Source organism: Calidris pugnax, unplaced genomic scaffold (assembly GCF_001431845.1).
Source record: "Calidris pugnax isolate Ruff unplaced genomic scaffold, ASM143184v1 scaffold952, whole genome shotgun sequence".
NCBI classification, from domain to species: domain Eukaryota; kingdom Metazoa; phylum Chordata; class Aves; order Charadriiformes; family Scolopacidae; genus Calidris; species Calidris pugnax.
In genome coordinates this window covers 301,601-323,314 of record NW_015092814.1, presented here as the reverse complement: position 1 = coordinate 323,314, position 21,714 = coordinate 301,601, and the positions used below count along the sequence as shown (strand labels likewise).

At 42.2% G+C, this 21,714-nt stretch overlaps 1 protein-coding gene across 1 annotated transcript in view; it reads right to left on the bottom strand.

Annotated features, from left to right (window-relative positions):
* Positions 1 to 21,714, bottom strand: part of RANBP3 (RAN binding protein 3) — a 49,851-nt gene that overhangs the window by 27,046 nt on the left and 1,091 nt on the right. The window contains exons 2-4 of the mRNA XM_014962707.1: positions 16,590 to 16,712; positions 11,864 to 11,919; positions 5,090 to 5,293 (exon numbers count right to left, since the gene is read on the bottom strand). Coding sequence (XP_014818193.1) covers positions 5,090 to 5,293; positions 11,864 to 11,919; positions 16,590 to 16,712 — 383 coding nt within the window. The remainder of the gene's footprint in view (positions 1 to 5,089; positions 5,294 to 11,863; positions 11,920 to 16,589; positions 16,713 to 21,714) is intronic.

Below are 21,714 nucleotides of genomic sequence, written 5' to 3'. Positions count from 1 at the left end.
GTCCTGGACCTTCTCCCTAGTCCAACACCACCCTTCCATCCTGCCCCAGGTCACAGAGACCTTCAGAACCTGGCTGACACCAGGCACAGAGCTCCCTGCAGCCCAGAGCTCCTCCTGCCCCACTGCAACTGGTCATACTGGCACAGGGAGCGGGCAGCACACAACAGGACTGGTTACGGATGCACAGGACCATAACCCAAAAGACATGCCTTGGATAGAAGAACACCAGAAAGCACAAAACTTCCTAATTAGCATTGCATATATTTAGAATCTAGACATTACTGTACTTTCAGGTCTTCACTCAATGCCAATAAAAATTCATTTCCACTGCATTCTGCCCATGCAATTCAGTGTAAGGGATTTTCCATTTTGTTTTACATTAATAGAAAAGTATAGATTCTTCACTGGCTGCAGTGCTAGCCAGTCCTAGCCAAGCACTTTTGAGACCTTAAGCATAGGGAACGCAAAGCTACTGATGGTTCTGGAAAACACCCCCATCCCCTCCTCACACATCTATCAGCCCCGTTGCATTAATACTGTATTTGACAATCTATGATCTTTCTACACAATTGGTCAAGTACTCCACACTGCTGGAAGATGATCTTACCAGGCACCTCCCCTGCCAACACGCACTACTCTCCCAAAGGAAAAGGCTAAATTGGAAAGCCCTAATGCCATCTCCTTGTTTCAGCAATCAGCACCTCAAGTCAGAAAAAAACCTTCTATTTTGCACAGGAAGTGTTGTCACATACACCAGCAACGTGTTTCAATTTTTAGCAAAAATCCTCAAAGTAAAAGGAAACCATTTGGTAAAAAAATATGCATAAATAGAACTGCAGATCTCCATCCTTAAAAATCAACTAGTAATTTCCCCCGAACTTCAAAAACTTGTTAAGCTGTTATTAATATGTGCTGTATTCTCAAGGCTCAAGTAACACACACAAAATCAATGTCAAACTGGTATAGCACAAGCTTCAAATTCCCACGTCCTTGTCATTTCATTAACTGATGCAAGCACAACTAAACACATCATCATCATCATGTTTAGCGGGCAAGGAGCATCGACATCCAAACCCAACTCTGGAACCTACTGAGGGCAAAGCAGAGCTAAGGACCTGTTCTCTCGGCATTACTTCCATGCTTCCTAGGCCAGGAGTTTTAGGAGATTAAAACTGTGCAAGACCCCACGTGACAAGAGCTAGAGCAGTTACTGATGTTGCCAACGCTAGTCAAAGATGCTGCACAGAAGTAAAAAAAGACTTCCCTTTCTCTCAAATGTTTTTTTTCCTCCATAGGCATCTAACTATCTAGGTCAGTTGGTAAGCTACCTCCCGTCCTTCCCCACGCACGCACGCCTCACACTGTTGTTTGATCAGACCTTGCAAATAACTCCTACCAGAGAAATGCAACAACAGATTTAAATCTTTCATACACTCAGGAATTTAAAGGGCCAGGGAAGAAAAATGTCATAATCCCTTAAGGTGATGCCCAAGCACAGACAGAAGGAAGAACCTCATTGACGTTCTCTCTCAGTACTGAAACTCCTGCCTGAGCATTTAAGATATTCAGGTTCGATTTTCTGTTTTCAAATTAATGAGAATATGCACAAGTTATTCCACTGCAGAGTTACCAACACTACAAGGAACTGTTTTTTAATTTTGTTATATTCTGCATCCAGTAGAAGACACACACCACCGTTTCCTTGCTTTTATTAAAAAACTTGCTGCCAATATTCACTCCCCATTACTTTACCCATTTACTCCCCATCAGGTCTCCTCAACCTTGGATAAATCTCATGTTTTCTCACTATAATAATGCTTTCAGCAACAACCAATTCACTCTTACAGATCTTAAAAAATATTCCTAAATCCTTCATTGTTAGAAAAAAGGCTGTCAAGGAAATAAAGCTGTATGCACAGGATCTAACAAAGCCTGTTTCCCCCAGACCCTGCCTAGCTGACAAACAAGGTGGAGTAACCTGGAGCGAGAAGTCAAATGCTTGAGGCAGCGCGATGTTCTCTCTCCTCTCTAGTCTCCTCTGCCCACAGAAGAACCCAGAGGAGTCTGTGCTCAGATCTGGTAGAACTCAGGCAGAGGGCATGGGGCTGGCAAACCCCGACACACTGCATCCACACCAGCTCCATTCCCTGTGAAGCCACACTATAAAGTAAGTTAATGGGCAGCCAGAAGGTGCCTTCCAGTGCTGCTTAAAGGGAGAGCCTGGGGAGACTAGACCCAAAAAAGGGGAATATACAGGACAAACAGTTTACTTGGTAGACTGGAAAAAAAATCAGATTACAGTTAGCAATAATAGGCAGCAATCCAGCCTCTCCACCTCAGGCCTCTCCTTCCAGGCTACTCAATCTGTACTTCACAGCAAGAGATGTTTTACACAAGTATAATAGACAAAAGAAAGGAAAGCCAGAACCATCTCATCCTATAAGGTGACTCAACTTCTCTCCATCCAGTTCTTTGAAATGAGAAGCCAAAGAGACACTTAAAGGACAACATAAAAATCCAACCTACAATTTACTTCTCATATAAGAATGAAAGGCACCTTTGACTTATTCCTGTCTCCCCTTACTTTCAGAAATTCAGAAAAGTTACAATTGTTTGTAAATAGAGGCTCCTACAATTGACTCACTTTTAATTAACCAAATTACCTCTTCTAAGGCTACCAACTGCTTTTTTAAAGTGCAAAGGAAAGCTATTAATGATCCCACAAGCAAAGTACAAACACTGCTTCCTTACACCCATTACTTCCTCCTACAGTTGTTACAACAGACTAAGAGGAAAGAATTTACATAAACTTAGAATCATAGAATTGTCTGTGTTGGAAGGGACCTTTAAGATCATCCAGTCCAGCCATCAACCTAACTCTGATAAAAACCATCACTAACCCATGTCTCTAAGCACTACGTCAACCCATCATTTGAGTATCTCCAGGGATGGAGATACTCCCTGGGCAGCCCATTCCAAGGCTTAAGAACCCTTTCAGTGGAAAAAATATTCCTAATCTCCAATCTGAACCTCCCCTGGCACAACTTGAGGCCATTTCCTCTTGTCCCATCACCTGTTCCTTGGGAGAAGAGACCGACCCCCCCCCGGCTACACCCTCCTTTCAGGGGGTTGTAGAGACCGAGCTCTCCCCTCAGCCTCCTTTTCTCCAGGCTGAACTTCAACAAATCTGTCCGTTTTTGTTTAATCACAATAAAGAGCAGAAAAAGGGAAGGCAAGGGAGAGTTCAGGAAAAGCAAAAAAAGAACAAGGTAATAATGTGAAATCTCTACAAGTGCACTTACAGTTTTTATCTTTGAAAAATACATTTAAGATGCAAAAAGTCTTATATAAAAGGACTTCAGAGCACAGGACAGCAAGTCTGCAAGCCAGACACTTGCACATCTCTAAGCATTATTGACCTGCCACGGCTGTTGCTTAAAAGCTGTTCCAGAACCTCTCACACAATGGACTCTAGGCTGTTGTGGGTTGGCCTGGGACACACAGCTCAAACTCCAGGCAGGAAAATCAGCTCTGCCAATGGCCACATCTCTGCCCACAGCACCTGGACATGCAAACAAGAAATAAGCAGCGTCTCTTCCTCAGAACTCAGTCCTAACTCATCTACCTTCCCAACCGCCTGGGAAGATGACATGAAACCTTCTGCTCCAGCCAACCAGTGTGAGCACTGGGAAGATGCATCAACCTGTACAGTTCAAGGGAAAAGACAGTTTTACTCCAGGAAAGTGGGATCATTAGCAGAACACTTGCCAGTGCACACGAAGGTCTCTTACACCGAGCACCGTACTACTCCATAAATTTAAGCCAACAGAGTAAAGTTCAAGGATGCATAGTTATCTGTTGTGTACAGCCAAGAATTCTTGCTGACACTGCCCAACAGCATTTTTGGCTCTTAAATTTCTTTCAGATCTGGGCTAAACAGGGTAAGACTTTCTGCCCTTTAATAACAGGTAATAACAGATAATGACCGCTTGCTGCAGTTTTCCTGAAAGTCTGGTTAATACAGTTCTCTTGGTCAGTTCTAGTAACACTTTCAAATGATAGAAAACTGACATAAAAATACCAACTAGATTTTAAAATATTAACCCTTGAAAATTTTATACTTAAAAAAAAAAAGCTACAAAAATTTCTGCAGCAGGTCTGCAAAACCTGACAGTCTGGACACCAAAAGGGGCTCAACCTACAGCCATTTGTACCTTACGACAATCCATTGGACACTGACTTTACTTGAAATGGTCCATTCTTGACAACAAAACAAAAAACCCAAAACACTAGTGCAAGAAAAGGGTGCAGGTACTGTGGGGAGAAGCCTTAACAGGCAAAGATCTATCAAAGAGTCCATGCCCTCTGTGTGTGGTCACAATGAGCAGTGACATTCACCTGCACCAAGGAAACACCGTCCACCACCCATAAAGACTCCAAACAATTAAAATTGCTCTGAAAGACTCTATGGTAGCAATTTAGTCACCTAGTATCTCCAAAAATATTTTGCTGCACCACCAGTAGAAAAAAAATGAACAGCACTGGCAGCTTTTCTTACCTCACGGTACTGATCTCTTTTCCTCCAATCACCTAAATTCCAATTTCTGCTTTAGCATCTCTCTTGCTGCTTTTAACCTGCTAAGTACACTACAGGTGAGCATGACACGCTCCTGTTTAGATCCAATGGAAACAGAGCATTAGCTGCTCACTTTGTCAAGCTGCAGCATTTCAGGGAATAAACAATGCTCCTCTGAACTGTGTGAAGCAAATCCCTCCTATATACCCACTTTCTCACTCATTTAGAAGAGTTCTCATCCTTAGCAAACACATATTTACATCCTAAGTTTTGAAATTAATACTTGATGTGTTTTCTATAATTACACCCACGAAGGAGCGAGTCCCAAACAAATTTCATTTCTACTAATTGAATCAGCGGCTTAGAGGGGGCTAAGGCTTGAGATCAAAGCAGCAGACAGACAGCGAGCAGTACTGCCTAAAGTTAACAGTCACAGATTTCTCCAAGTAGAAGGGCCTTTTTTCTTTAATGCTCTCTCTCAGCAGCAGAAGTAGGTGGTAGGTTGAGACTTACCCCCGCCAGCTCTTGTTGAACAGAAGGAAGCGGGGCTCCAGCAGCGGGGCTTGGGGCAGCACTGACTGAGGCCACAGCGGGAGCGGGGTGCTCCGAGTCGCGCTCGCCAGCTGGTCCTGTGTGACCCAGAGCATAGTGGGGGGGCTCAGCCTCTCCCTGGGGGTCCTCGCCTGAATCCGACAAACCTTTTTGCTCTGTAGGGGACTGGGAGCAAAAGAGACAACGTCCCTTCAATGCAAGGCTGCAACATGAGAGCAGGCATCCTAGTGAGAGGATCTGCTAATCCCTCCTTAAATCCCAGTTTCCGCAGCATGACAGGAGGAATCACTTGCTGCTGGGACATCAGTTCAAATCCGCACAAACCAGACAAGGGAACCTGCTGACTGAATTACCTTTCCCTCCCCACAAAACCCACCAGTTGGAGCAAATGCACTTTTTTGAAAGTTAGCTAAAAATGCCAGTGTCCCCGGGAAAAGAGCGGATTTGCCAGCCCCAGGGGTGTTGGGGTTTAACTCCTCCTTCTCTCAAGGCCTGAAGGAAAACTAATTGTTTTTATCCCTGGATTGAGACATAAGAATTAAAGAGAGAATTCCTGTAAATAACTGTCCTTCGATGCTTCATTTGAGGCAGGTGGGGTTGATTACAAAATTCTCCTGAGAAATTCATTGTAACAGTCACACAAGACACACCATCCTTTCATATTCATGGTGAATTATCTGAAAAGCAACACCAATGTTTTCTTCTGTAAAAGACTTTGCGTATCTGTTTCCAGGAGGAGGGTGACAGGATAGCTAGTGCACACTAATGATATTTATATATTTGCTGAATTTCTGTCACAGACTCTTTACATTTCTTCAGATCATTTAATGCTGCAGGTCCCCACTTGTAGAACAAAAATTAAGCATTACCATATTCTGCACACACCTAAAGAACGAAAAAGTTAAAGGCTTAGAGCCTGAGCAACTGTATTGTGATAAGGACTAAATCACAGTCCATGGCATGCAGGACAAGATTGTGATAAGGACTAAATCACAGTCCATGGATAATATGCAGGACAAAGACATTCTCCCAGCTGCGATCTGTGGGCCAAGGCTCCTGCTGCCTTATGGTCAGGTATATGGAGAACCAAGCAGTCAGGTGAAGATGTCACTAAGAGGCACATAACCTCGGCTGCTCTCAGAAATCATCCAGGAGAATGAAGAGACTAAAAACGCTCAGCATTGCCTAGGTCTGTGCAAAACAGCAGACTGCAACCTCAAAAACAAACAGTGGTTTTTAAATCTTAAGGGCCCAAAGTTACAACTTGGCCTGTGCTCAAACAGAAGCAATTATTAAAAAGCAGCAATACATGCAATTGTATTAGTGGGTTCATTTAATTTTTTATTTTCAAACTTTTCTGGTTTTAATCTGAAGCTGCTACTAACAGACCCAAACACTAACTTAAAACTCCTCAGAATGAGAGAAGAATTAAAGAAACCTTTTGTCTCCAAAAATTAAACCAAGTCTAGCACTCCGCTATTCTTACCTCTTCGGCTCAGAAAGATGTAAGCATGAAAAGTCTATCTGGAACTGGCCTCAGCACTTACAGCATGTGTACATTATTTGTACCTGAAGCCAAGGGGTAAACACCTCAGTCCTCCACTTGATGTTTTATATCTATTACTCCTACTTATTTATGCTAAGCCTCACTTTTCAAAATTAACAGCATTCCAAATGTCACTCAAATGGTCTTCTTTCCCTTCAAAGGGAGACAGTCATTAAAAAAGTACAAGAATTAAGTCACAAGTTACCTGTACCACACTAAGTACAAAGTACTTACACAACCTGCAGCACTGAAGATCTGATTTTTCTCGTGCTTACATTGCACACGTTCTCTGGTCCTGTCACCCTGCTACCCCAAATCCTCCCCACATACGTCCCCACAAAGCTCTTCTCCACACCTCTTCCACCCTGCCAAACCTTCTCCAGCCCATCCACGGGGACCTTCATGGGCATTGAGCAGAGAAAACAGGGCCACACACACAACAGCAGCTCTCCCACTGCAAGGGAGGTAATTTGGGTCTCACTGCTCCCGTCAGGTTTCTAGTTTTCAGGAAACACGTAGAAAGGTTTTAACATTTAAACCTCTATTGCCTTGTCAATAATTACCAGAATCTACAAGATTTCAACCTGCTGATCAGAAGAGAGCCGGCAGCATAAACAACTTTGCTTGGGTTCCTAGGTGAAAGAATTCCCACCTCTCCAGTGGTCTGGAGAGTCAGAGCCCTCCAGAAGCGCTGCCTGCAGCAGGACTGAAGAGAACACAGACCTGGTCCAGCTGCGGTGCAGGAGACAGAGACAGCCCCACCATCACCCACACCGGCTCTGAACAACCCCCGGGCAGGGTCCTTCCCAGGGAAGAACCACAGTGGGGAAAATGCTGAAAGCTCTTTTCCCCATTGGATGGAGAGCAGCCCTGAGGAGAAGGACTTGGGGGTGTTGGGGGGTGAGAAGCTCCACACGCCCCTCAACGTGCACTGGCAGCCCAGAAACCCCCCACCCCTGGGCTGCATCCCCAGCCCCGTGGCCAGCAGGGCCAGGGGGGGATTCTGCCCCTCTGCTCCGCTCTGGGGAGACACCCCCCAGTGCTGCCTCCAGCTCTGGGGCCACCACCAGCAGAAGGACATGGAGCTGTTGGAGCGGGGCCAGAGGAGGCCCCGGAGATGCTGGGAGGGCTGGAGCCCCTCTGCTGGGAGGGGGGGCTGAGAGAGTTGGGGGGTTCAGCCTGGAGAAGAGAAGGCTCCGGGGAGACCTTGGAGCCCCTTCCAGTCCCTGAAGAAGGGGGGCTCCAGGAAAGCTGGGGAGGGACTCTGGATGAGGGAGGGGAGCCCTAGGAGGAGGGGGAAGGGTTGGACCCTGCAAGAGGGGAGATGGAGCTGAGATGTGGGGAAGAAGTTCTTTGGTGTGAGGGTGGTGAGAGCCTGGCCCAGGTTGCCCAGAGAAGCTGTGGCTGCCCCATCCCTGGAGGGGTTCAAGGACAGGTTGGAGGGGGATTGAAGCAACCTGGTCTGGTGGGAGGGTAGGGCGTGGAATATTCTGTGCTTAACACAGCAAGGTTCGGACTTGATGTTGCTTTCAGATCTTAACAGCTGTGGGTCTTCATAAACTGCTGCAATTTTCCAACTAGTGTCAGCAGTAGAAGCTCTGCTTGTCAGAAAAATGAAGAGCAGTGTAGAAGAATGGAAGATATTTGGATGTTATCATTCAGATATTTGCAAGAAGTATCTCTGTTTTACACACTGTAAAAATAGTTCTCAAAGAGTTAAGGAGATATGAAAATAATGAAAATGGAGACTCAACAAATGCAGAAACCGCCAACTTTACATCCACTATTAATTGATATCTATAATGAAGTTCAGAACAGGTAAGACTAATCCTGTCTCTTTAACCATGAAAGAAAACAACCAGAACCTCCTTACTGAAAATAAAATTAAGACGTATAATTTCTGAACGTTGTACACTTTCTGTTGCCTCTAAATAAACATGACAAACTGCATGTTCTGATGGCTCACTAAACTGTATGGAACCCTAGCTGGAACAATCAGCTACAAAATTAGTTTCCAGACTAGTATGCATTTTGTACTGCAACATGCTGAATGTTTTCCAACTTCTAATGGGGAAATACATGTCTGAAACCTTACAAGCACAACCCTAAGTAGAGATCTCTAAAAAAAAATAACGTTAACTTAACAGTAGACAATGTTAGCTCCAGAGGTGTCAGTAAAGACCAGCCCTGGTACAGAGAGAGCCTGAGACACTGCGTTGAGACACAAACCCGTTGTGCTGAGGATGTCCTGCCTGATGGAGCAGAGCACACAGAAACACGGGAACCATCACCACAGACAGTCCATGGGACACACAACGCAAGGCCTTCTTGCTCTCAGCTTGCTGCCAGATTGCTGTGCTGGTGCTGAAAAGCCCCTGAACACTTTGCTTACAGCTCCACAAGAAAGCCAGCTTGACTCAACAGACATTTTACAAAATTAAAAGTGTAATTTATATAGAGAAATTACATATTTTAGAAGCATGGTGTTTGTCAACTATTTTGAAGTTACTTTTGCATTTTCTTTAAAATGTTGATGTAGGAAAAATCCTCTGTTAATAGATTTTCCTTGTTAACTTTAATAAGGGTAATTTTTTGAGGCAGGCAATGTGCTTATCCAGACACCTTGAATGGAAACAACACTGGAGTTAACCATTAACTGTAACACTTCACTGTTAGTCTTTCCAAAAATAGAGTGGAAGGTCTCAACCAGTGTGTAACCTGAGTCACCTTTACTTAATTAATTAAGTTGACTGAAGGGCCATTCCACTGAGCTGAATGCCAGGTTCTGATACATGCAGCATATATTAAGTAGCTGTTACTTTTGGCTGACAGCACCGTATTCTGACTCTATCCCTACTGTATCAACACTGCAAAAACCAGCTACGGGCAGAAGCAACAAGCAAGAGGGTTTTGGCCCTTTATTTAATAAAACAGCAAGAGACGCTGCACTGATGCTTCTCTCATTCTTTCTCTCCAGTCTCAAATACACACAGTATAAGATACTAAAATGATTATTAGTCATGTCCCTCCTCCTTTTTAAGAAAAGGGTACACAGTCCACCCATCACACAGTTTAACATAAATGTTTATGTTTATTACTACATGTATTACACTTTGGAAATTGGCAACCAAGTGACAGATGTCACCAGTAGACCTCTCATGATGTATGTGCAGGAAGAAGCCGTGTTTCCCAGCCACGCTCCACGTATTCCCTGCCCAGGCTGACTCTGGCAGCCCCCTCTCCAGCAGCAACACCACTTGGTATTTAGATCCCTTCCTGACTCATTTCTAACACCGGTGCCTTCAGGATGCTCAGCTCCCCCCAGGGCCTCCCACCACCCCACCCAGCAGGTTCCTGTCAGCAGCTGGCCTGCACACAGCCACCTACAGCATCACCACAGTCCCCAGCACCCTCACATGCACTTGAGAAGATTAAATCCCGCATCCCTGTCTCCCTGAAGCCTTGGGTCCTCTCTGCCAGCCCAAAGAGACATTAAGCCTTTAGCTAAGATTTTTGATGAGTATTTTCTTGAGACGTCCCAGAGAGCAATGGATGTGTCCCACAGCCCCTGGAGGAGGCATCCTCTGCAGAAACAGAAGGTACAACATGGAGGAACTGGACAGCACTGGACCTACCAGCTTAGCACCAAAGGACCAGGCCAGCAGAGAAAGGACACAGGACCACATCGCTCTGTCTGGGCTGTACACTGCTATGATCACTGTTTCCAGACTAAATGTGGAAGAATTGCCAGGTTAAAGGACACCTTTACGGGGAGAAAACTCACCATGGTGCAACTCGGAAGAGATTTCAGGAACAGACTAAGCAACAGGGTGAGTGGGACCTGGTTCCTGGAAGGAAATAATGTGATCCAAACTGACAGCACAAACACTAACAATCCCTTCATTCCAAGGTACATGTCATTTGGCACCATAAAGAATGTAATTGGAAGGAATATCTCAAACGTATTTACTTTAAGATATATTTAATTCAATCAGCTAATATTAGAAGAATGGCAGATTTAAATCCTTTCCAAGCTGACGTAAGATTTCAAGCTCCTGCTGAGGAATGTGCCTACTAAACTCGTGAGAAAGCTGGAGTGTGATACTCGTCCCAAACCAAAGAAAAGCAACCAACTGCAAACATTTGAGAGTATCTTCTGATTGCACAGATAATATAACAATCCAGTGATTCAACAAAGAGTGAATCGTGTACATGAGTACACTTCTCTTAGATCCCACCAGCTTCAGCTGAAACAATAGTAACCTTGATTTTAATTTTACCAAATGTTAACAGCTTTTACTATTAACCAGGCAGAATTAAATACTGCAATATATTGAGATTCTTATCAATTTCTTTGCTAAAAAAATGTTTACAATATAAAAGGTGAAAGGTTTACTATTTGGAAAGAAAAAAAAGAAAAGGAGAACTACACCCTAGCACTCATCCATAACATTTTGTGCATCACGTTCAAAGGGCAGAGAACACAAACTGTACTGCACCCAGTCCAAACAGCCACGGTTTCCCATTACATCTATTTTAATTTAATAGCAGTTTCCACTAAATGGAAGTTTCCTTCCTTTGACTCTCACTTCTTTCCTGAGCTCTAGCCCTTCTGCAGCCGCGGGATGAGTTGTCTCTGCTCCTCGGTCCACCCAGGGAACGCCTCCCGGCAGGTGCCACTCAGTGACCCCAACACACAAACCGCTCCCAAAGGTAGGGCAGGGGGAGAGGGACGGGAACAGGATTGCCATTTTCCAGGGGAATTAGACACTTCACAATTTACTAACCAAAGACATGAGATATTTAAATACACAGAGGTGAAAAGCAATAATCTAGACCATGGTTTTCTTTGCTTTGTTTTAACTGTATTCTCAGAAAGAGAAATTTTATAGTTTTCTCACGCAACTGCAACCACTCCTTTGCCACCCGAGCCTTTCATATACAGCTTTGAAAATACTTTTTCTCACAGATTTGGTCCATCTTCTCTCTGAAGAGCTACCTGTTTCATGCCACCACCATACATCATCTCACATTTAGCCCTCCAGGACCTCTTCACCCTATGCCCATTAATAATGTTAATGCTCTATTATGCATCTTCAACTTCGAAACAATACAAACAACTGCTCACCATGGGATGAGTAAGTGCTGCAGAACAAAACAAAACAAGCAACATATCAACATCTCCTTACCTTCTGTGCTTTATCCTTCTGAAATACAAATACAGGTGGAGCAATGGCAGGTTTTTCTGTAAAAAGAGAAATTGTTGGTTTTTTCCACATTAACTTTTGACTAATATGAAAGTGTTATGTTCTATGATGTTTTTACTGACAATGAATCCCTAAACAAGTTAAATCTCACTTACACAAGTCGTTTCCACTAGTTCCTGCTAACATTTAATTATAAGGACTTGATCTTCAAAAGGAAAAACAAAGTGTTTTAAGAAACAACATAACTGGTATCTGAAAGTTATTTGTCTTTTCCCTCCAGATTTCTCTATTTCAAACAAGTACTTCCATCGTACTTAGGTACATCAGCAGGAAAAGGCCCTTTGCCGCAGTAGTTTCTTTTTTGAACACAGGTAAGCTTTGCACACAAAGATTTTCCCCATCCCCATAGTAATGCATTAGTGCAAAAGGAGTTTTGCTGCACACAGCCACATACCCCTTCTTAAAGGTTGCCCAACTCTGATACCTGACTATACTTGTATTTCATTACCATTGAAACATCCTAAATCTTCAACATTTGCAGGTCTACAATTTAAACCAAATATTCTAGGCATATTATTGCAGAGACACCAGTCTTTTCTGCATAATTTAAGCACACATTTACTTTCTACTTGAGGCTCCAATTCAAATATTAATGGGACACTGTTTTCTAAAAAAGCACATCAACATTTAGTCTTCAAGAACAGAATGAATTTCTAGAATGTGTGCATTTTTTCCCATTATCCTTAATGACCTCAAAACTACCTCAATGTCCTTAATGAAAAAAAAAAACCTCAAAAAGCACAGGAGTGATGGGGGGAATAAACCAGAAATTAGTTTTTCTGAGAGTTTAAACAAACTGATACACCTTATGTATGAGTTGTATTTGAAGGCAAATTGTACACACGCTAAGCAGTCAGCAACCCTCCTATATGCTTGCAGGGCTAGAAGCGAGTACAACATTTCAGTCTGTTTTCAGAGTGAGACTGCGGTGAAACAACAGGATTCATGGAGAGCTGTATTTTGGCTAATTTCTTTGCAAAAGTTGCATCTTTGCAATTACCCATTCTGGCAAACAAGACCAGACAATTAAGAAAATTTAAATTCTAGAATTTGAAAGAAATATAAAGTCATCAAGAAGAATTATCTTGTGCCTAAAAAAAAACCCAGGCAAGATTACAAAATCCTGCATAAATCAGTTTCAGTAAAGCACTTGTGTCAGCATATAAGGAAAAGGGGATAAGACTGTTCATTTGGCAACTGCTGGCTATTAGATCAGATTAGCTGAAAAAGTGAAACTTCACCTGGCACAAACATGAAAATTATGACAATTATTCCAAGAACACTGTGCCTTTGTGAGGGTGGAAAACCCTCTTTCCGCTCTTCTGTGGGTCCAAGTCAGAGGGATAACCCAGCAAAAAGACTGCAAGACCTATTTTGCAAGACTGGTGTAACTTGTTCTACAATAGGTAAAATTAATCGTGAAATGAAGCTCCTTATTGCAGCATTTTACCTGCTCTTTTTTCCCTTTCTTTTCCAAGTTCTTTGATCCATCAAATACTGCTGAATCTTAAAAATGCTTATTAACAGAAGCAATGCAGACAATCTATTTCAAAAATTAAAAACCATCTGCTAACTAATTAAGGTCATCAACAAAGACTGAACTGCTATACCTGTCCCAAAGACCAGCTTATTGAAATAAGCCCGGGATCCCTCTGGATTCCCTTGGTCTCAGTACAACCCACCCGTGGAGGTCACATAATGTCCAAGCTTCTAACCCTTTACCTCAAACTGATGCTCATTTCTTTACACCACATTTGGTATAATTCAGTATTCATTAACACTATAATTACAGCAACAGGTAGCATGCATTCTACCAAACTACTTTTATCCAAGACTGCCAAACCAGTCAATGAAATGCTATATTAGTGTTCTTCCCTTTCAGGGATCAGCCCAAAAGCAGGACTTGGTTGTGTAATGCACAACACAAGAGAGTCGTGCACCAAATTTCACAGATACCAAAGAACACCGAACAGAAAAAAAACCTACTTGTCTATTTAGTGGTTAACAAAAGATTGAAATACTGAGACACAAGAAAGCAAACAATAAAGAAAAGCGGATCCAACAATGCAAAGTGCAGAAGAAAGATGGAATGGCTCACAAAAGACTAGAATGGAGAGACAAAGAAGTGATGCAAAGGAACAGGACAAAATAGGAGATGGAGTCTGGTGATGGAATACTGCCTACTCACAAAGGAACAGGGATGCCAGGAACAGCAGAAAGCTCACAGAAAATAAAATAAAAGAATTGGATGGAAGAACCAAAGACGAAAATGAAGTGGAAAAAAAAAATAATCAAATGTTAGAGATTGTGTCCAACTACAGCAAACGAGATTGGGAAAAGAAGGCAGTTAAACTATGACCGGTCCTGTCAGTCTAGGTGGAAAAGCAAACACTGCTGTGCAACACACGAGAGTTTCTCTCCACTGAAAGAGCACAGTCCTTCAGTACTCCAGATTCAGGAATCACACTACTTGAGGCCATGACCATGGCATCTGGCAGGAAGGGTGACAAGACAGCAGGCACTCAGGCTACCAACTGTACCAGCACTTAGCCAGGCACATTCTTCGCCAGGGAGGACTTGTTTACCACGGCTTTTCCAAAGTCTGCAAAAAGAGCCCAGTGCTGGAAATGTTTCCCTAATTCTAGCCCAAGGCAAGAAGGGATCACTAGATTTTCGAATCTGATCACCTTGATTAAACACTGCATATTTTTCTGAGCCTTATTGTTTTAGGGAAACCTTTTCATCAAAGACATCAATTATTGAAGACATTAAAAGCAAAGTATTATTGCCCTCGATCATCCATTACCTGACTTCGTAAAAAAATCCACTGTCAAATTCCCCATTCAAATATCTGGCTTCAGCTTTCAGTTCTGAGTCCTAGTTCTGTTTTTGAATTCATATGTGTACTAGATAAAGAGCTCTCTGGCATTTAGTGTTTTCCCTACAAAGCCCTTACACAGGCCATGTTTTCTTATTAACTGAAGAACCACCACAACAGGTTTTATTTTTGTAGAACAGAAACACATACGTTAGGTAGTTGCTGGAGTTTTTTCCCACATGGTGACCACCTTATCGAGTGCTACTCCAAAATGAGAATTACAGTGTTGTTTCTACTAGACAACAGAGGTCGACAGTCATGTTTGTACTTCGCAAGCATGCTTCCATTCCACCCAGGTGTCTGAAGGACAACCTACAGTAAAATGGATCTGTCAGGTCCACAGAACTGTCACCAAGGTAAAGGGAATATAAAGCAGGATAAAGGACGAAAAAAATCCCCAACTTTCAAACTTAAGGTAAAATACATGTAAAATAACATGAGACACAGCACATAGTTCTTAAATATTGTGGAGCAGACTTGGTTTTTCTCCAGACAAGCAGACAGAAACAAAGAAAAACAAGATGCGGAAACAATGTCAATCGAGTCAGTCTCAGTAAAGGTATTCTGAGAAAGCCCAAGCACTTGAGGAGGAAAGCAGACCTTCAGTCATTACTGCCAGAGACAGCAAGTCCCCAATCTGAAGATTTGGGACCTGAACAAACCACTTAGTTTCTTGTGAATGGTGGTGGGCTGTCAAACCAGTCTGAAAAATGACTGAATGGACAGAACTCCTTCCTGCAGTTTATTCATAAGTTTCAGACATTTCAATTTGCACAAATAGTTACAAAAATCTCAAAAGCTGGCTTTTACAGGCTAAATTTCTTTTATATATTTCACTGTCGAGGCATCAGCTATCAGTATAAGCCCTATGTGCTGTCACAAAAACATATGTATTATTAAACCTACACAGCTTGCTCCACATGCCTTTGTAACCGGAACACAGAAATAGAAAATACTCGGTGCTCAGGCAGAGGTACCTTCTTCAAGTCATATTTAACCTGAGGTTTTTAACTGGGATACATGACTATTTGTAGCTATACCAAACTCTGCAATGTCAACAATGCTTCCTGGAAACAGACAAAACATGGTCTTGTTCTACCTCTCCACCCCTTCACCCCAATGCAACCACAGCAGTTGGTGGCACCTCTAGAGGCCACAATAGTTATTTCTGCAATACAAAGTTTTAAACCTTCACCACAGCATGAAATGACCCATTACTGAAAAATCCAACAGGTATTATAAGTGTATAGATGCAAAAACCATGCCCCTTTTGAATCCATCTTTGAAGACCACAGAAGTGAAAAGACAAGGTAAAATGTCACAAAATGGGGGTGGAACCCTTATCTAGTGATGAGGTGCCCTTCTCTGTTACACACACTGAGAGTAAATCCCATGACAAAGCAGTGACAAAGACCAGGAAAGACATTCTTGTCCTTTGCCACTGAGACCACTGTGTCTCTACAGTAAGAGCACAAGATAACTCAGGTTGGAAGGGACAAACAGGAGGCCTCTAGTTCAACACCATGCTCCAAGTAAGGTGAGCTCTGAAGTCAGAGCAGATCAATCAGGTTACCCAGTCTGATCTTCACTGCCATGGGCACAGGCTGAGCACCTCCCAGGGTAATCTCTTCTACTGCTTGACTGTCTTTATGGTAAAAAAAAAAACAAAACCAAAAAACAAACAACAAAAAACCAAACCAAACCAAACAAACAAAAAACCCCAATGATTTCTCTCTATAGACAGTCTGAACATCTCATTCCACCACTCACCTTTTGTCTTTTGTTCTTCCAGCACACACCACTGTGATGAACCTGGCTCTGTCTTTTCAATGATCTCCTCATAGGCACATTTGGAACTTTCCAGGGTCTTTCTGAAGCCTTCTCTTCTGTAAGCTAAACAAGCCCAGTCCCTTCAGCCTTTCCTCACAGGTCCCTGACCACCTTGGCAACTCAAATTAATCTTTAGATTTTAGAAGGAACCCAGGACTCACGTCATGAAAACAACTCTCAAGTCCTCACCAGACCTACTGTAGCCAGGTGATTACGTAGTGAATTTTTAAAGCTAAGAACTACACTGTTTCAAACTTTTTTTTAGAAGTTTACAACTTCTCCAAATTACATTTTCAAGTACAGTAATACCTGACTACACGGAAACCTATGTGAGAGGTAGAAAAAAACCACCGAGAAACTTCCAGGCAAGCAAACCCTTGCTTAGATGTGAAGAAGCAGTCTTCAACACTAAAAGCATACAAGTTGGGAAGATCTTCTCTGACTTTACCTCATTATAATACATCACCTGAGAGAAAAAGTAGATCATACCTGTAACCATTCAAAGAGTGTTAAAAAGGAGAACAGCAATTAGGTTGTTAACTCACCAAAAATATTCAGAGTGGTAATTTATTGCCTATGAAAGGCTTATCAACAAAAATTTCAGTTTAAAGTTAAGGTTAATTATGCTTATTTGAACAGCTTAAATCGCAAAAATGTTTTTTTCACCTTGATACTATTTAAGCAGAATAATCATGCTAAAACACAAAGAGAGATATGGGCAATTTGCAGCATCACAGAATTCTAAAGGTGTTGATAACAAAACAAGACTCTCCTCTTCCAGCAGGTACAAACAGACTGAAAGCAACGAGCAAGTGACCCCACCAAGAGCTAATGGCCAAAAAAGACCCCTCGAAGTCCAATCATGCATCACGTCAGAAAGTAAAAGAAACATGACTGGATCATTTACAACCAGACTTCACAAGTGATGTCACTGCAAATATAACTGATACTGGAAAAAAAGATGCCTCTGCCTCATTTTCAAAACCTGATGAGTTGCTTTTTACGATGTAAAATATCTGATGTTCTCATTCACCTTCAAAATCTTCATTTTTTTTTGTCTCCTATAGCATAAGAAAGCAAGCTACCTCCAGACAGTACTTCCACAGCTGGCATGGGAAGGTAGAATGCCTTTTACAAATTTACAATTAAATAATAATTCCATACACCATATTTAAAGCACAAACCTTTTGTATTTGCAGAGCGCACATTATTTCATTTCCCAAGCCCTCACCGCATTAACAGAAATAGGTTCCCCTCTGTGTTCAGTAATTTTACTATTTCAGCTCTGGTACTTCATCTAAAGCAAACGTTACAAGTCAGAAATGGAAAACAGTAGCTTATTTTCACATGACAGGAAGAATAAAACCAAGAGCAACCCAAATACTTTGCAATCTAGATTAAATATTTATAAAGAACTCCAAAAACTGTCAATAAAAATTATTAAAGTATTTAGACTTGTCTTGTACATGAATAGTATTTTATGGCATTTGGGTGTGAATTATTTGGATATCTCAAAAACAAAACAACCCCCCCCCCAAACCAAATTACTCAAACTAGTGGACACAAAGTTAGTCTAGCTGAGGTAAATCCCCACAGGGAAAAAAAGATCCTATTAACAGGGTCTACAAACATCAGGGACAGTGGCACATGCCAGCTTTTTCACAACAGACCTTCCTCTCTCTGAAAGCTGCCAGAAGGCAACTAGAATTATACAGTCATGGTAAAAAAAACCCCGAAACAGTGCAGAAGTAATGTCTGCATCGCACAAGTCAGGCAAAGGAATGTTACTTCTACTCTGAAAGGAACTGCTGCAATTCTTTTGTCTTCCTTACATTTAAGGCCGTTACAGTAAACTTGCTGATGATTAAGTGTATGCTTCGCAGATTCAGATAGCAAGGTGTCTAAGGAGTTTGCCAACACAAGTAGTGCAGGATGACAGGAAAAGTGAAGAAAGGCATCGAGTTTTAGCCCTGAGAGAAACTTGTACCTTTTCAGTGACTGAAAGGTGATAAAGTAATTAATTCTCAACACAAGGAGATTCTATCATCTAAAGAGCAGCTTCAGCAGTAAGTTAATGAGAAAAGCCTTCAGGTTTACATGAATATATATGCCTAACAGGAAGTTGTCTAGTTCTCCATGATACTTCCCTGCCACGTGTGTGAAGCATCAGTTTTAAGACATGATCCAGCTAGAACACCAACAAAGAACATCATACTAAAGACTTCAGAGAAAATTTCTAACACCATTCAGTAACTACTTGATATGACAGTAACACTAATAATTGTGCCTACCTTTCCAAACTCTTGGTTCTCAGTGATCAAATTTCTCACAATGCCAGTCCCCAAAGCCTTTACGACAATGGCACTAAATCTTTGTGACAAAGTTGTTTAAACTTCACACAGCCAGGGAGAAGTTACTCTCTCCTCCTCTTCATTAGCTCCACACTTAACTATTCATGACCAGGACCTGCTTCTAGAAAACTTCACATACAAACTTCTTTGGAAAGTGGCAGTTGGGCCACCTCATCCTTCACCCCCCTTCTCCGCTGTAGAGGACCCCCTTAATCCAACAATCTTCTTCTGCCAAGACACAACTTGCCTTCAAACCACTACAAAGAGGCAGGTGCACAGTTTCACCAATTCACTGAAGAAAAAGGAAAGACAAGTGAATGGAAAAATTCAAGCAGTGATTAGAATTAAGAAAATGAAGTAGTTATGAGAATATTAGAGGGAACACTTGGAACTTTGAAGAAATACGTCACAGAAAGATCACCCATTAAAATAGTTTGAAGGCTTAGGGGACATTAATGGAATGGTTACTTGGAGGCAATATTGACATCTCAGTGGCAACATAAGACAAACAATAGACTGAGAGAGACATCAGAATCTAGAAGGTAAAGATAACCAATGCACTGCTGGAAAAAAACCCACACTGATTGAATTGAAAGAAAGAGGTGCCATGGTAAAAGCAACAGGTTAAAAAGAGCTCCGCATGAGTAAGATGAACGGACACGGGCAGAAAAAAAACAGCCAGGAGGTTTGTTGCAGCAATCAAAGGGGTAGGAGCCTAAGTGAGTTTCACTTCCATGAAAAGACAAGAAAAGCTATTGTTGAAACATGCTAAGCAAAATCAATTTGCAAGAATGACTTCTAGATACTTGTGTCTACTCCATGTAAAGGAATAATTAGCTTCACACCTCACAGTGAAGTATGGTTGAAACAGCACTGCTGAACAGATCAATCAAGACTAAGGAATATTAAGGGTTTTGTTTTAACCATGCTTCGTTTGTGAACATGAACATTTAGGTATCGCATACTTCCAACAAGAGAAGATCAATATGATGTAGAAGATGAAAGAATTATCAGTACCAAAATAGTGACTTCCTATATTTGAATTAAAATACCCAGGCACATGAAAGAAAACATTCACCTACAGTACTGGAAAAATCAAACAGACTGATGTGTTTAAAATTGAGGGGAAAACAAAATCACCTAAGAACATCATTGGCATGTCAGAGACAGTAAAAAAAGGCAAGTAGAAAGACTATGGATTCCACTGACTTTCAGCAGGATGCCAATTCCAGAAAGTACAAGTATGTGCACTAGTCTAAATAGAACAGACACCTTAAAAATGGAAGCAGAGGAAAGAAAACATCAGACAATGCAGCCAATGATATCAGAATGAGTAGAAGAGACGACCGTTCAAGTTGATCTCACATAATTTTATGAAAGATTATATTGCATTCTTATTGCAAGAAGAAATGGAACAGCAAAGGATGAAGACGACAACTCTGGGAGGAGATGCAAGCACAACTGAAGACGTTAGCAGGTGAGGGTAGTCACTGCAGTCAGGAAAGGGTGTGAAGAGATGAGAGAAAAAGTTCAGTTGAAAAAGTAAGGATGGCACCACACTTATTCTCCCCCCCCGCCCCCGACAGTCTAGCTGATTCTGCAGAAACATAGAAGTAGGGCTAGAAACAAATGAGAAGTCAGCATCAAAAGATGCAATAAACATTGGTAACTTGGAATTCTCCACTGAGCTTTATGTTTCTCACCAGAACAGGGAGGTAAAGTGAGGGATTTGCACAACTTAAGATAACCATTCCTAAATTTCTGCTTCTAATATAACAGAATAAACCATCAAAACTGACTATAAGGTCGTTATAACGACAGTACATAAATACTGCCATTAAGTTTCTCACAAATAGTCATTACATATTTGACTATTTACTACCACCCTTGAGGCCACTTATCATGCCTCTCTGGGCACTGACAGCTCATCTCAAGTTTGGAAGCCCACAGCCCAAGACATGCTGTGTCACAGGATTTGTCAAATAACTCAAGTACAATTATGCGGTTGGCTGCTTGTAGACTTCATTTTCAAAAGCTACACCTAAAATACATATTTGCTTCCTGTGTTTAATGTTAATATCCAAACTGTAGTTGCCACTGGTACAGGGTTCAAATGTAGGAAATAACCTAGAAAGAAAGGGCCTCACACACTTTCCTTCCGGGCATTTCCACCCTCTTTCATTAGCCAAGAATGATGAGAAACAGCAGAGACAGCTGGGGCAAACTGGCTTTTGCAGAGATTTTGAGGAAAGTCAGTCATTCCCAAAGGCAAACTGCTGATGCCCACTGTCACTTCAGCAACGTTCCACACCCCTCGGAGCAGAACACCCAATACTACAGTAGTGCAGCTCACTTTCCTAATCCCCTTCAGAGAAAAATGAAGCCACTATTTCTTTAATTCAGAGGTTTTCAGCTTAAAAAATAATACATATATTATTATACTTCATCTAGTTTTATATAACTGCCTCTGTTATTCCCTTAGCCTGAGGAAGGATTAACACGAGTGGGAATTAAGGAAAGATTCACCACAGTCCCCAAGCTGTGGGCAATGACCCCGAAAAGCACCGGGACAGGGAGGGGCACAAAGGGCTCAGGACTCCCCCGGGGGCGGCGCGGCCCGTTCCGCGGGGGCGGCGGGCAGCCTTTCGGTCGGCTCCGTGTGCGCGGGGAGCGCGCCAGCACCGGCCCGACGCCGGCCGGCGCCCCGGGAGCCA